Source organism: Hibiscus syriacus, unplaced genomic scaffold (assembly GCF_006381635.1).
Source record: "Hibiscus syriacus cultivar Baekdansim isolate YM2019G1 unplaced genomic scaffold, ASM638163v2 tig00001644_pilon, whole genome shotgun sequence".
NCBI lineage: Eukaryota > Viridiplantae > Streptophyta > Magnoliopsida > Malvales > Malvaceae > Hibiscus > Hibiscus syriacus.
Genome location: NW_024061878.1, coordinates 5,557,365 through 5,572,859, shown reverse-complemented (window position 1 = coordinate 5,572,859; position 15,495 = coordinate 5,557,365). Strand labels below are relative to the sequence as shown.

At 28.9% G+C, this 15,495-nt stretch overlaps 2 protein-coding genes across 2 annotated transcripts; both read left to right on the top strand.

The window, feature by feature from the left end:
* The first annotated feature begins 7,084 nt into the window (after positions 1–7,084).
* Positions 7,085–13,878, top strand: LOC120129570. Its single transcript, XM_039147038.1, has 2 exons — positions 7,085–7,990; positions 13,562–13,878. Exons 1-2 carry the CDS (start codon positions 7,161–7,163, stop codon positions 13,680–13,682), a joined length of 951 nt encoding a protein of 316 aa, XP_039002969.1. The 5' UTR covers positions 7,085–7,160; the 3' UTR covers positions 13,683–13,878.
* LOC120129560 lies at positions 8,008–10,156 on the top strand. The gene is made up of 3 exons (XM_039147032.1): positions 8,008–8,899; positions 9,198–9,500; positions 10,030–10,156. The coding sequence occupies exons 1-2, from the start codon at positions 8,040–8,042 to the stop codon at positions 9,331–9,333; spliced, it is 996 nt and encodes a 331-aa protein (XP_039002963.1). The 5' UTR covers positions 8,008–8,039; the 3' UTR covers positions 9,334–9,500; positions 10,030–10,156.
* Positions 13,879–15,495: the final 1,617 nt, after the last annotated feature.

The window sequence follows — 15,495 nt, the reverse complement described above, 5'->3', positions numbered from 1 at the left end:
CTCTGCCGCTGGTACAATATAATTATCTCCATGTTTCTCTTCGTTCTTTCTATTACCACTACTTTTCGACCCCAGGTATACGTTCTCTTGCCATTGGGGTTGGTCCATCTGCACACTACTCCCATTATCCTCACTTTAAGAATAAATGTTGCCTTACCCAGCTTCTTTGGATTGGTTGTCCTCTACATTATTAGTGTTGCTGCCTGGATCTTTGACCGACGAAAAAGAGCGAACCTGGGAAGTTCTATGCGAGCGGTTAGGGGAAAGGTAGCTTTCCAAAGACCAAGAAAGGATGTACAAAATGTTCTTCAAAAGTTTGGGGAATTGAAAAATCACAAGCATCCAAGGAAGAATCATAGGTCTAATATGTATTTCATTTTTTGTCTTATAAGATCCCTTACCAAGTTTTTTGTCATGTACACCAAAGGAGAAGAATCAAAAGATATTGTATCTTGAGAAGATAACAACGCAACGGGCTACCCCAGTACCACTTCATTTTCTACCTAGGTTGTACCTTTGGGAAATATTGTGATCTCGTAAAGACAAAGCCAACTTTTTACTTTTCTCTTACTCGGTTGTCCTTTTTCCCCGATTTAGTAAATCTTGGATCTTCCTTTCTAACGATGGGACATTCCCTTTTGGTGACTTGACTTCTCTTTCTTTTGTCCATGAGGAGTATCCTACACGCCACCAAACCATGGGGTCTGCTGCCTTGACTAATACACCTTCCTTTTTTCGACTTACTTTCTCATACCTCCGTTTCCCCCCATAAAAGTAAATATCCTTCTTCTGGCAACATTTCGAACAATCGCTTGTTGTGATCTCTCTTGGCTCTTTGAAATTTCCTTATCATTCAAGGGATGGGATCTCTTTTGAAAAACCAAAAGGGAGAACCTAGAGAAAGGGAGAGAAAATTCTCTCTAGAAACCATTTTGAAACCTGCTTCTGTTAAACCTAAATTTTTACAAACTTAAGTGTACTTTAAACTCCCCATTTAAAATTTGTGAAATCATAAGGAATATTTTTTGTATTTTTTTAGTTTCAAAATCATTGATGAATTGTTCGTCCAACTCAGTTAGTAGAACACAAGGCTCTTAATCTTGAGGTTGTGGGATCGAGTCTAGTTAATTTATATTTTAGAGGTCTCCCACGAAAGTTGCTCTCAACTGGTGTTGGAACATCTTACAATCCTATCTCTCCCTTACACCATATGAGAAAAATGGTCGGTTAATTTTTTTTAGTTTCAAAATCATTATTAGGGCACTAATCAAGATTAAATTTGTTTTTTTTACATAAAGGTATAATTTGGTTTACTCTGGCTTGCAATATACACAATCGTTAATTAAATTCATCTCAAAATCAAACTAGATGATATAGTGAAATTTGTTATATCATTAAAGAGAGTCATACTTAAGCTTACAAATAAATTTCTTTAATTTACATATAATTAATTTTGTATCATAATGCACAATTTTATTTCGGTATGTGCATTCTTATATCAACTATTTTTTTGTGCACCTATATATTATATGAAATGATGAGATTAATGGTATTTGAAAGCTTATTTACATTTTCAACATTGATTGCTTCGGTGCATTTATTGAATCCAAACAATACATAATTTACATGAAAATGAAGCATGACTTACACTTGATTTCAATGGAAGATAATATCCCAATCATTGATGAACTAAAAGCTTGATATAATTTACGTCTTGTTTTTATAGTATAAATTACATGATTTGCATACCTGATCTAAGAAGCTTCATGAACATGATATGGACTTGTTTACAAATAACTTTTCATACGATAATAAGCTTGGAGATGGTCGATATGGATCTGTTTTCAAGGTAATCAACTATTACTCTATTAGCCATTTTTGAGTGCTTTGAAGTAGGGATGAATCTGGAAATGTTAATTTATCATATATATATATATATATATATATATATTACTGATAATCGATTTTTGTTCTTTAAAATTTATAACTTCATTTCTCGTAAAATTGTAAAAGTTTGTTATTCATAAAATCATGTCCCTTCCTGCTTAGAAACAAATAATTGATAATGTAGTCAAATAACCATTTTTTTGCTGGTTACTTGCAGTAGATTCTGAAATCATATATATATTATATATATATATATATATTACTGATAATCGATTTTTGTTCTTTAAAATTTATAACTTCATTTCTCGTAAAATGTAAAAGTTTGTTATTCATAAAATCATGTCCCTTCCTGCTTAGAAACAAATAATTGATAATGTAGTCAAATAACCATTTTTTTGCTGGTTACTTGCAGTAGATTCTGAAATCCAAAAATGGTGACTAAGAATTGAAGAGAGAAAACTAATGTGGTGTTTGTTTTTACTGTGCAAGCTCTTCAAACCACTTATGTCTGCGTCGCGCAGACCACGTGCAGACATTAGGCTTCGTAGACTGTTTGTATTTTAGAAGACAGAAGCTCTTCAAACGTCTGCGCTAGCTCTTCTTGGTGCAGACTTGGTTTTATGTCTTCAAAGGTCTTTAAACCTCTTCAAGAACAATTATAAAATATATTTATTTATTAAATAATTTTAAATAATTTAATAAGGTTATTATTTAAAATAATTTATTTAAAATAATTATTATAAAATAATTTATTATAAATAATTTACTTTAAAATAAATTTATAAAATATGGATTGATTTATTTTAAAATAATTTATTTGAATAATTATTAGTATGAATTGATTTATTTTAAATATGATTGATTTATTTTAAATAATTTATTAGTATGGATTGATTTATTTTAAAATAGGATTGATTTGATTATTGTAGTTGTATGAATTGATTATTTTAAATAATTTATTAGTATGGATTGATTATTTAAAATATGGATTGATTTATTTTAAATAATTTATTAGTATGTATTGATTATTTTAAATATGGATTGATTTTTTAAAATATGGATTGATATTTTAAATAATTATTAGTAGGGATGATTATTTAAAATATGGATTGAATTATTTTAATAATTATTAGTATGGATGATTTATTTTAAAATATGAATTGATTTATTTTAAAATATGGATTGATTTATTTAAATAATTTATAGTATAGATTGATTTATTTTAAATAATTTATTTGTATAGATTGATTTATTTTAAATATGATGATTTTATTATTGTAGTTGTATGGATGATTTATTTTAAATATTTATTAGTATGGATTGATTTATTTTAAAATATGGATTGATTTATTATTGTAGTTGTATGGATTGATTTATTTTAAAATAATTAATTAGTATGGATTGATTTATTTAAAATATGGATTGATTTATTTTAAATAATTTATTTTAAATAATTTATAGTATGAATTTATTTTAAAATATGGATGATTTATTTTAAATAATTATTAGTATGGATTGATTTATTTTAAAATATAGATTGATTTATTATTGTAGTTGTATGAATTGATTTATTTTAAATAATTATTAGTATGGATGATTTATTTTAAAATATGGATTGATTTATTTTAAATAAATTAGTATGTTGATTTATTTTAAAATATGGATTGATTATTTAAAATATGGATTGAGTTTAAATAATTTATTAGTATAGATGATTTATTTTAAAATATGAATTGATTTTTTAAATAATTTATAGTATGGATTGATTTATTTTAAAATATGAATTGATTATTTAAAATATGGATTGATTTATTTTAAATAATTTATTAGTATAGATTGATTTATTTAAAATATGGATTGATTATTATTGTAGTTGTATGGATTATTTTAAATAATTTATTAGTATGATTGATTTATTTAAATATGGATGATTTATTATTGTAGTTGTATGGATTGATTTATTTTAAATATTAATTAGTATGGATTGATTTATTTTAAAATATGGATTGATTTATTTTAAATTAATTTATTGTAGTTGTATGGATTATTTAAATTTCAATATTGTAAAACTAAAATTATTTAAATCTCAGTATTGCAAAACTCTTTTAAGTTTAAAAAGTCAGTTTATTTATATTTCAGTTCATTTTAGCAGTCTGCAGACGTTAAAAAACAAACAATATTCTTCTTGCAGATTGCAGACTTTTGGTCAACCTCTTCTGCTGCAGATGTCTGCAGATGTGATCCGCAGACTGCAGACATTTTACCTCTGTAAAAACAAACACCACCTAAAAGAGTTTGGGTAAACGAAGAACGGATAATAATAATTTGGGTAAACTACATCTTTAATACCTAAAGTATCACTTTTATATCATTTTAGTATCTAAACTTTTATTTTTCAATATCATATCTAATGTAAGTGACACTTAACGGAACTATTGCAAGTGACACTTTTTTATGCGTAAATTACATCATTCATTACTCAACTATCTTCTCACTCTTATTTTGGTCACTTAAGTTTAAATTCTTTTGATTTAATTACTTAACTTTCAAATTACTCCTAATTTCATTACTTTAACTTTCAAATTGATTTTTTATTTTAATTATATATTAATAAATAATATAATAATAAAAATTCAGTGTCATAGAAATTATTAATAAGATAAATTAGAGTAATTAAAACATGAGAATTTGAGAGTTGAATAATTAAGTTGAAATTTTTTAAACTTTAGTGATCAAAATAGGAGTGAAAAAATAATTGAGTGAGGAATTATGTAATTAACCCATAAAAAAGTGCCACGTTAAGTAGTTTCATCAAGTTTTAACGAAGATGTACCAAAACGAAACAATCTGTATATGTTAGGTATGGTTTTGAAATAAATAAAAGTTTAGGTACCAAAACAAGAATAAAGTTATAGTTTAGATACTAAACGTGTAGTTTATCTTAATAATTTTTATTATTTTAAAATAAAGATATTTTTATATTATAAAAAATAAGAATTAAATTAGTATTTTGTTTCAATTTTATTCGTTGAATAAAAATTAACATTTTACCTAATGTGCCACGTCATAAAGTAATTAGGGATGAATAAAACTAGACTCGAAAAATCGATATTTCCGATTCGACTAGACTTGAAAAAATTATAATCGAGTTAACTTTCAGTTGTAATTTCATAAACTCAACTCGACTTGAAAAATTTCAAATACAAGTCGAATTATAAAATAGAACTTGAGTAACTCAATTTTTTTAGTAATTAGCGGATTGTTTTCAAGTTTGAGTCGAGTTCTTTGATTTTGTATGCTATATTTACATCACATATGAAAAATATATATGTATTGTATATGATTATAAAAAATGTTTAAATTGAAACTAAATAGTACCATAGTATTATAAATATGTACAATTAAATTTAAATAAAAGCTCACAACTCAACTCGATTAGACTCAAATTGAATTTTATGAACTCAACTTGACTCAAAAAGATTTCAAATAAAGTTTTCAGTTATTAAATATAATTCATCAACTCGAATAACTCAAAACTTTTCAATTTGACAAAATTGAACACTCAACCTTATGAGTAATAGAGATTAATAAAGTTATTCATGGTCAGTTAATCGTACAATTTAACCCAAATGGTTGATTAATAATTATAATGATCATTAAAATTCATTAATCGCAATTTAATCATTAACGATTAACTGCTATTAATGGTTCGATTACATCTCAATTAAATGTTAACCTGCAAAGCATAACAAATTTCTTTTTCAAAGGCGACGCAACATGAAATTTTCAACGTTTCATAATTTATACTACACAATATTTCAATAAATATATTTTAATAAACATATTCTTTGATTTTAAAATTATTTTATTAATATTAAGTTTACACAACAGGAAAGTTTCATAAAAGTAATTATAAATAAAAATATTTTAATAAATATATTGAGATAAGTCGAGTTTTACTTAAATTAGACAGACCTCAATCCAATGTCAAAAAATTTAATAAAAACAATCTTAAAAAGAAAAAGAAAAAAAAAAACCTTAGCCAATTCAGATTGAGACTCATTAGAATTAAGAAAATGACCATTCTTGACCATTGATTTAGTAAAATTACTATTTTTATATGCTCGAAATTATAAAATTTCAGTATGTAAAATGATAGAATTATTCTTTGGCTCCGTTGCTTTAAAAAATACATTCAATTCAAAATATTATAAATATTTTTAGTTAATAAAATGATTTAGGGCTGAAAAATAGTTGAAATATTTTAATTTTAATTTTTCTAAATTAATTGTCAAAATTTATAACCGTAACGGTTAACCTTTATTTTAACAGTTTAGTTAATTGAAATCATTTAATCTTAATGATTCGATTAATTAACATGTAAAATATAATGATTACGGTTACACCTATTGACTTACGGTTAACGATCACTTGTTAGTTTGAACAGCCTAGAAGATTAGCGACTTGACGACCAAAATATAATGAATTGATAATTGTTATATTTTGACCCAAATTATAATTGATAATTAAATTAGATTTTATTGTAATTCTACTGATTAAAGATTACTTGATAATTAGGTTTATTTAATAAAGTAAATATTTATTTTATACAAGAATTCTTATGGAATAAAAATACTTATTAAGTATTTGACTTTATAAATAGGTAAGAGTGTTTTGGTATATATCCGGTTTTGATATCTATAGCGAGTTTTGGGAAAACATGTGATATCATGTATTTGTACTCTTCACGTTTTCTACGTTTATAGTGTATTATTGTTCTTTTCTTCCGTGAAGGTAAGCAATGTCGAACCACATTAAATCTTATGTTTTGTGCATATCTTATTTTACGTTGATATCGCTTTTATTATTTTTTCGCTCTCAGGTTACTAACAATAAGGTGATTGAAACGTAACTTTTCAAAAATTGGTAAACTGAAAACAAAAGGGATTACTAGTGTAGTTTATCATTAATAATTTGGGTTGAAATCAATAGAAATGTTCGACAAAATTGGCCCAATATCACGATTTTTCAGATAAAAAAACCCAACTCAGAAGCGTGTTCCACAAGCCTCTCCCTTAAATTCACGATTCTATAATCCATCGTTTCGTTTCCCCTTCTTATCTAACACCGCAGCATTCGCCATGAAACCACCTCATCTTCTCTTTCCCGTTTTCAAATCATACGTTCTCCCGCTTCATATTTAGGGTTTCATTTCGATCCCCGCATCCCTCTTTTTCTCTAGTATTATCATCCTCGTTTCTTTCTTTATAGTTATGCCGTCGAAGAGATGGGATTCAAGGCACCCATATCCAGGTTCGCATCACCGGGACCGTTCGTCCGGTTCAAAACGGAAGGAACCGGAGAAACAACTAAAGTACCAGAAGAGTAACCAGGCAGATAATGACAGTGAGCTCTGCTTCAAAAAACTTTCAGAGTTCAACGAATCGTTGCGCCGCAAACAACTGTTAACATCCACCAAGTTCCAATGGAACCATCTTTTATCCGAAAATCTCGAGAAAGAACCGGCGGCGTGTAGTAAGCCCGAACCAACCATGTCGAATGATAGAAAGGTGTCGCCTTCTTCGATGAGTCGATTGGGGATTGATTTAACGGAAGAAAAGCAGTTCTTTTTTTCAAGATCACCACATACGAAGGAAGAGAGTTTGTGTTTCGGCGATTTTCGATACCCAGATGTGGGTGAAACAGATGGCTTTGGTGGGTTTGGAGAAATATTTGATTCTGATTCTTCACCCGTTATATATGAGAAGGCCATGAAACGGATGAGGAGAACTCAGGAAGTTATTGAATCATCTTATAGGAAGGTGGAAAGTGAAATAACGAGAGCCAGTGCTATTGATTCTATTGTAGATAAATTCGATGGCTCAGGGGAAATGAGTGAGCAAAAGAGGGAAATTTTGCATGGGGGAAGGCGTCTTCATGAAGAAGATTGTAGCCGTCGTGTTTTAACTCAACCTTATGGTGATTTTAGTGGAGAGCAAGTTCCTTTTCATGGTGAAAAACATGAGTTATCAGAAGGTCATGGTCATGCTTTAAATGAAACGCCTTCACATGATGAAACACAGCAAATGCAAGAAGGTTTCAGCCTTTCCGTACCTCGTCTTCATTTTGGTTTAAATGGAGAATCACAGGTGATGGAACAAGAAACGGAAATTCGGGGTTCAAGAATGTGTTATCCTAAGGATCAAAATGAAGCTTATTTTCATTGTAAAATCCTTAAGTTGCAACAAGAAGGTAGCACTCAGCATATTTCATTAACAGAGGAGGTAGGCATCAATGGCCAGTCTCCAATGCAACATCCTAAGAAACGTATTATCGATCTGAGAGAGATTAGAGAGACTCGGATTAGTACATTAACCCAAACTTCAGATGTCTTAGATGATGAGATTCTTGATATTGAACGGAGTGATGAAGATTCCGGTCTTCAATGGAACATAACTGACTCTGACTATCCATTCTGCTCTTCTCGTATGCAAGAAGTTCCACAATCTACTAATAGGAAAAGTATAAAGCAACGACTCGGTCGATCTTGTCGAGTTAATTATCTCGATCATCAACATAGGAAAAACAGAAAGCAACGATTGAGCCCCCCTTATCAAGCTCATCGTAGCAGGAGAAGTATAAAGCAGCGCTTAGGTCCACCTTGTCAAAATCATAATCCAATTGGAAGGCATAAAACGAGGAAACCAATGAAAGAAAATGAGAATAAAGTTCATATTCCAACTGCTATGCCTAGGATTGAAAAGCATAAAGTGAGAAAACATGTGAAGGGAAACGTTAGTGAGTCTCACAAAGGGGTTCATGCTCGAGACGATGTTTTGCATTCTACGAAACGTGGAAGGACTGAGCCACCCGAGGACTCTGATGAGTTCAAGCAATTAGTACATGGCGCTTATGTTAAATTTATCAAAGCTTTGAATGAGAATCCAGCTCAAAGAAGGAAATACACCGATAAAGGAGAAACCAAGAACTTAAAATGCTGTGTATGTGGCAGGTCTATCATCTACACCTTCTCGATTTACCTTTTATTCCATTACCGGTTAACTATATAAGCCAAGTGGGAATGTTGCAGTATATGCAAGATGTCCCTCATTGATTACTTTTAGAAACAAGTTTGTCATTGACTAATACATTTCCCATTGGAGCTCTCTTGAGCAAATTTTGTGGTAGAATACATTTATGTTGAGCTATGCTGATGAGTATGTGTAGTTTTCCACAATTTGCTCTTTTGTCATATGATTTAGGTTTAAACATACCCCTTTAATGACTCCTTGCTTGTCTTGATCTATCAGCAAATCTGAAGATTTCGTTGATAATGTAAGCTTAGTAATGCATGCCTTTACATCTCGGCGGAATAGAGTAGAGCACTTGGGTTTGCACAAAGCGCTTTGTCTTTTGATGGGATGGGGACTCGATGGCTGTTTCTAATTGTTTATGGACCCCGAAGGCGTTGGCCTGCGCTGAAGCCTTGGCTATGAAAGAGGATCTTGTTGTTTGGCCTCCGGTTGTCATCTTGCATAACAGTTCTATTGGTACAACTATTTCTGATGACCGAATTATAGTAAGTATCGAGGAGATTGAGGCATTTCTCAGAGGTAAGTTATAAGCTTTACAATGATAGTAGCTGTTGGTATTGCTATTTGATTCAAGAGGTCAACTAAGACTTGATAACAATGCAAGTCTTTGCCACTATACCAGTGGCTTAAATTGATTCCGGGATCACTTTGTTTTAGTGATATTTAAAATAGTCATTTTGACAATGAAGTTCATGTGGTTTCCACTCGGTCCTCATTGACAAAATGGCATCTTTACATCGCATCTCTTATTAACTATTGTCTTTTCAAATATTTCTTAAAATTTTTGTTTGGACTTTGTTCCAGCTTTATTCTTGCAACATATGCATCATTTCCCTTGTTTTGAATCATGGTAGAAACATATATTCAGATTTTTAACTTTTCCACTATGATTTTATGTTGGGATGATCGAGTCTTTTGCACCAAGCTGTGTGCTTGTCATTTGGCTGGTCATGGATGTCTCTCCTTCAAAACACACTTGAACTGGTCCTTCCCTTCACAATGTACTGGTTTTCTTTCCCCCCTGTTTCTTGCCTTTGTTCAATTGCAGGTATGGGGTTTGGCCGGGGGATATCGAAGGTCTGTCGTGGGAAACCTGCGAATTGGAGTATTATGGTAGTGATCTTCCATGGAACCATTTCAGGGCTACAAGATGCAGAGAGACTCCATAATATGTATGCCGAGAACAAGCATGGGAGGGCTGAGTTCATGCGAGTCGATTGCCACAGCGGAGAAACGAAGAAAACGCCACTAAACAAGGTTGAAGACGTGCTATACGGCTATCTGGGAGTCGCAGGTGACATGGATAAACTCGATTTCGAGACAAAAAGTCATTCGGTAGTCAAAAGCAAGAAGGAAATCTATAGCATTGCTGATCAATGGGAATAACAATAGTTCCAGGCCTACTAACTCATGTTTTGTTAATGGAAACTATATAACTTCATCGTCTTTTCTTCACCACTGAAGAGGTTGTGGTTTTCTCTTTGGAAAATGGAATATGTTTGTTTTTGCTTCCACTTTTTGTTGAGAAAATGACAGATTCAGCAATATGATGTAGGGTTTCAAATTCCAGTTGCGGTAGATAATTCTCTTTTGTTTTTGCTTTCATTTTACCGTGATTGCGGCCATAGCGAGCGCTATTGCGACCGTAGCAGGCGCTATTACGGGTTTAGCGGAAGACAGCGCTACCACGAAATCCCAGGCACTATCGCGGTAGCGGGACGTTATTTAAAACCCTGATATGTAGAGAAAAACTTGGATTTATAAACATTTTAGTGTCATTTTTCCTTTCAATCTTGTTCAGATTGCTTACATACTTGTTATATAGCGGTTTGATTCGAGGAAAATGACATTATTAAGGGGAAGAATTTTTTTTGGAGTTGTATTTTTATGTTTATGGTTTACGAAAAAGATTATGACCAAGTAATATTTTTTTTTTCAATAGTAATATTTATTTTTGGTTAAAATGGTGAGAATGTTTTTTGTCAAAAATTTTAAATATTAGACAATTTTCTTTGGACAAAAATACCTTTTAATTAATGAATTCCTTTTATAATTTTTTTTTTCAAATCTTATTTTTTTTGTACTTTACTCAAAATTATAAATATAATAATAATATACAAAGAGTTTAATTTAGTAAAATTATTAATAAATTTGAGTATTTAAATATTTTTTTATTTTTAATATTAAATACATTAATTATTTATAAGTTTTTAGGTAAAAATAATATTATTGTAAAAAATGTAATTATTCAAAATAATCTCTAACTTTAAGTTATTAAATAATAGATCTTATGTATTAAAAATAATATCTTTATCTACTTGAGATCATATATTGTTTTTTCATATTATATTATATTTTATATAAATAAATATGGTGCTTACAAAATTATTTAAAAATATAAGTTTAATATACTAATTATATATTAAATATTTTCTTTCAAAAGTTAGATAGTATAACAATTAAAATATTTCTATAAATTTTCATTCAAATATTTATAATTCATTATTAATGTTTAACTTTATATATATATATATATATATATATATATATATATAATGGTAATTTTGTTAAATATACATCCAAATAATCTTATATTCCTCTAACTAAATACTATAACTTTATATTCATGTTAAACAAATTAAACAAGGTAATATAAACATTCTCATAGTAATGTTATATTCCAGTGATATTATTCTCAAACGTAACCTTATATTCCGTGAATCAAATGCTTTCTAAGTGTGATATCTATTGATCGATACAATATATATATATATATATATATATATATAATAATTAAAAATTGTCCCCTAAATTAATAACAGAGCTTCTCAATTTTGGCCTTTTGGGACACATTGATTAAATTTGTCAGGAGGGATAATTATGGTAATGATTAAATTAAATTTCTTTTTTATTGGTTTAACTGTCTCATTGTCTCCGAAAGTATATTATTTGTACATAATTATTTTTTAAAGTATTTTTTAAAATATATTTTTTATCTTAAGTTTAAATTGTTATATTGTTTGTTCTAAATCATTAACCTAGTAAAAAACACAAAGGTAAATTACATATTTAGTCACTATACTATTCTTGTCCTTCTATTTTGGTCACCTAACTATTTCGTTTTCAAAATCATCTATAAGCTTAAGTTTTTATTCCATTTTACTCACCTGATTCAATCTGATTTATTTTTAAAATTTATAATATATAAGTGTTCATTTATATCTCATTTTTTACTCGATACATAAATTTAATTTATAATAATAAATAATATTATATTATAAATAATAAACAATATATTAAGTTGTTTGTAATTGAAATTTTAATAGAACTATTAAATGTTAAATTAAAATATTATAAAAAAATTTAAAAAATAAAAATATGAAGGTGTTTGGTAAAATTTAAATATTGTAATTTGAATTGAATTTAAGAAACAAATCTTTGGATCTACTTGCAACTAAAGGAGCTTCCATCCAAACACCCTTTTTAATTCCTCATCACGATTTCTCTTTTGATTTGCATACCTTCCCTCTCTTTTTTCTAGTACAGGAGCTTCCATCCAAATCTTTCAGTCATAACGTATGTGTGCGTATCGTTTAGCCTAAATGATTGATTAATCGTTATAAAATGGTTTTGAATTTTTTTTAATTGTAATCTAACTATTAAAGAACGATTAATTATTAATGGTTAATTGTTATTTATAGTCTGATTACATATTATCAGTAGGTTAACCTATTATAATTATATTTCAAAAATAACACAACATGAATATTTTAAAATTTCATAACTCGTACTACAAAAAAAGTACAACACTTTACACATATTAACACCGATGTAATTGAATAAAATAAAAAAAGTGTAACATTTAACACATACTTACGACGGTGTAAGTATGTACATATCTCAAAAAGTGTTACACTTAACATGTACTTATACTGATGTAAGTATATACATCTCTAAAAAAGAATAGCACTTAACAAATACTAAACCAGTCTAAGTATGTATATCTCCAAATATAATTATAAATTTAATTTATTAACGGTTAACCGTTTATCAAAATCTGTAATCGTAACTTTAATTGTCAATCATTATTTTTAATTGTTCAGTTCATCGAAACCGTTTAATATTATTAACAGTTCAAAAATTATTAAATACAACGGTTATTCTGATTAACGGTTAAGGGTTTTTTTTGAAAACCCCTAACACGTATACCAGCACTCATCAAAACACAATGACTTCTTAAAATAGAAATACTAAGCATGATCAGCAAATGACATTACTTGAAGATATAAAGAAGTGGTTGCAGAAAATACAATAGCATAAGAAGGTACAAGAAGCAAATGGCATTGAAAAGAACATCCAACAGATGCAATAGAGCTGAAAGTTGGCGTGGTACTAGAAAAAAAATGAAGGGAATGGATGCATATCCAAAGAGAGACCATGATGAGGAATTGAAAAGGGATGTTTGGATGGAAGCTTCTGTGATTGGCGTTGCAAGCAGATCCAAAGATTTATTTTTTAAATTTGATTCAAAATACTATTACTATATTTAAAATTTATCAAACACATATTTATAAATGAATAATCGGTCAAGAGGAAGAAACTTATAATATCGTAGCTGCTCATGGTTATTTTGCCCGATTGATCTTTCGGTATGCTAGTTTCAACAATTCTCGTTCTTTACATTTCTTCTTAGCTGCTTAGCCCGTAGTAGGTATCTGGTTCACTGCTTTAGGTATTAGCACCATGACTTTCAACCTAAATGGTTTCAATTTTAACCAATTTGTAGTTGATAGTCAAGGTCGTGTAATTAATACCGGGCTGATATTATTAACCATGCTAACTTTGGTATGGAAGTTATGCATGAACTTAAGGCTCATAACTTCCCTCTAGACCTAGCTGCTATTGAAGCTCAATCTATAAATGGACAAGACTTTGGTTTTAGTACGAGTTTTTGAAAATAAAGGAGCAATAATCAATTTCTTGTTCTATCAAGAGTTTTGGTGTTGCTCCTTTATTTAGTATCTAGATTTAGTAGTCTTTCTTTTCTTTACATAAGTTTGTTTTTTCTTTACTTTCACGTTAAGTTTATCTTTTTTTTTTATTTTTTTTATTTTACCCTATTTTTTCTTATTGCCAAAAGCGATTTCTTATTATCATAAGAAATACAAACTATCAACCTTTTGTAAAAATTTTATTTTAGAGTAAAAATAAAAGATAGAGATTGGAATTTTTTATATATTGTATCTCAGAAAAATGATAAAATCCCTAAAATGTGATAAAAAAATGATGAATGATAGAAATTTACATATTTCTATATAGCTAAGTTAAAAGATAATTGAGCATGCCATGATGTTGTTAGGATTTCATGTAGTTCTTTATGCCCTTGGCCTGTAAATGGACCTTTATGAGCCTCTAAAATATTTTTAGGCCATGCCCAATGCCCCAATTGGTCCTATACATATGACCCGCTATTAGGAAAAGAATTGCAATAGTTAAATGATAGTGTGCAATATCAGTCAACCATAGACCCCCAGTCACTGGATCTAATCCTCCACGAAAAGTAAGAAATTCTAATCAACCCTTCGTATTTTTATTTCTTAAATTATTTATGATATTTAATCTAACATTCAAATATTTATTTTATTAAAATTTCAAGTAAAAACGACTTAATATGTTGTTTATTATTTATTTTATAATATTATTTATTATCATAAATTAAATTTATGTATCGAGTAAAACATATGTGATATAAATGGATTCTTATATATTAAATTTTTTAAAAATAAGCACGAATCAAAGTAGTCTCCGTGGTAAGCACGAGCACCATAGATGCTAGAGGTGTGAGAGATCAATGTCGAAAGGTTGAGAGTTATCTTTGAACAGATACTGCAATGTACTTACCTTAGATTATTCAAAAAAATAAATAAATAGATCAATCAAATTGATTCAGGTGACCAAAATGAAATAAAAACTTAAGTTTAGTGATGATTTTGAAAAAAAATAACTAGGAAACCAAAATAGAACCGCAAGAATAGTATAATGACTAAATATGTAATCTACTCTTGATTTTTCAACCGAGCCAATGATTTGAGGCAAATGAAGTAACTATTTAAACTTAAGGGGGTAAAATGTCTTGAAAAATACTGAGGGGAACTCGGTGCAAATGGTATACTTGAGGGGGCAAGTGTGCATTTAAGCCTTTTTAATTTTATTCTGTTTGAAAAAATTAAAATATTTAATGTGTTTTGCATTTTTATGTTCAGAATATTATAATTTGTATCATTTAGAAGTTAATCGCATCACATGTCCTCAAACCATTACTCTCATTTTAAATCGATCCTTAAACTTTTAAATATTTCGATTTCATCCCTAACTATGACTATCATTCTAAATTAATTCTTAAACTTCTAAACATTCAAATTTCATCCCCAAACTATGACCTTCATTCTAAATTGATCCCTAAACTTTTTTGAACATTCTAATTTCATCTCAAACTATACGTATATACTAATCA

What these genes read in the sequence shown, in the direction of transcription:
- LOC120129570 (XM_039147038.1), top strand. Translation starts at nt 7,161, where the DNA reads ATGCCGTCGAAGAGATGGGATTCAAGGCACCCATATCCAGGTTCGCAT. An exon ending in CAAATGCAAGAAGGTTTCAG is followed by an intron (nt 7,991 to 13,561) that starts CCTTTCCGTACC and finishes TTATAAATGAAT; the next exon opens with AATCGGTCAAGAGGAAGAAA.
- LOC120129560 (XM_039147032.1), top strand. Translation starts at nt 8,040, where the DNA reads ATGGAACAAGAAACGGAAATTCGGGGTTCAAGAATGTGTTATCCTAAG. An exon ending in AAATGCTGTGTATGTGGCAG is followed by an intron (nt 8,900 to 9,197) that starts GTCTATCATCTA and finishes TTGATCTATCAG; the next exon opens with CAAATCTGAAGATTTCGTTG.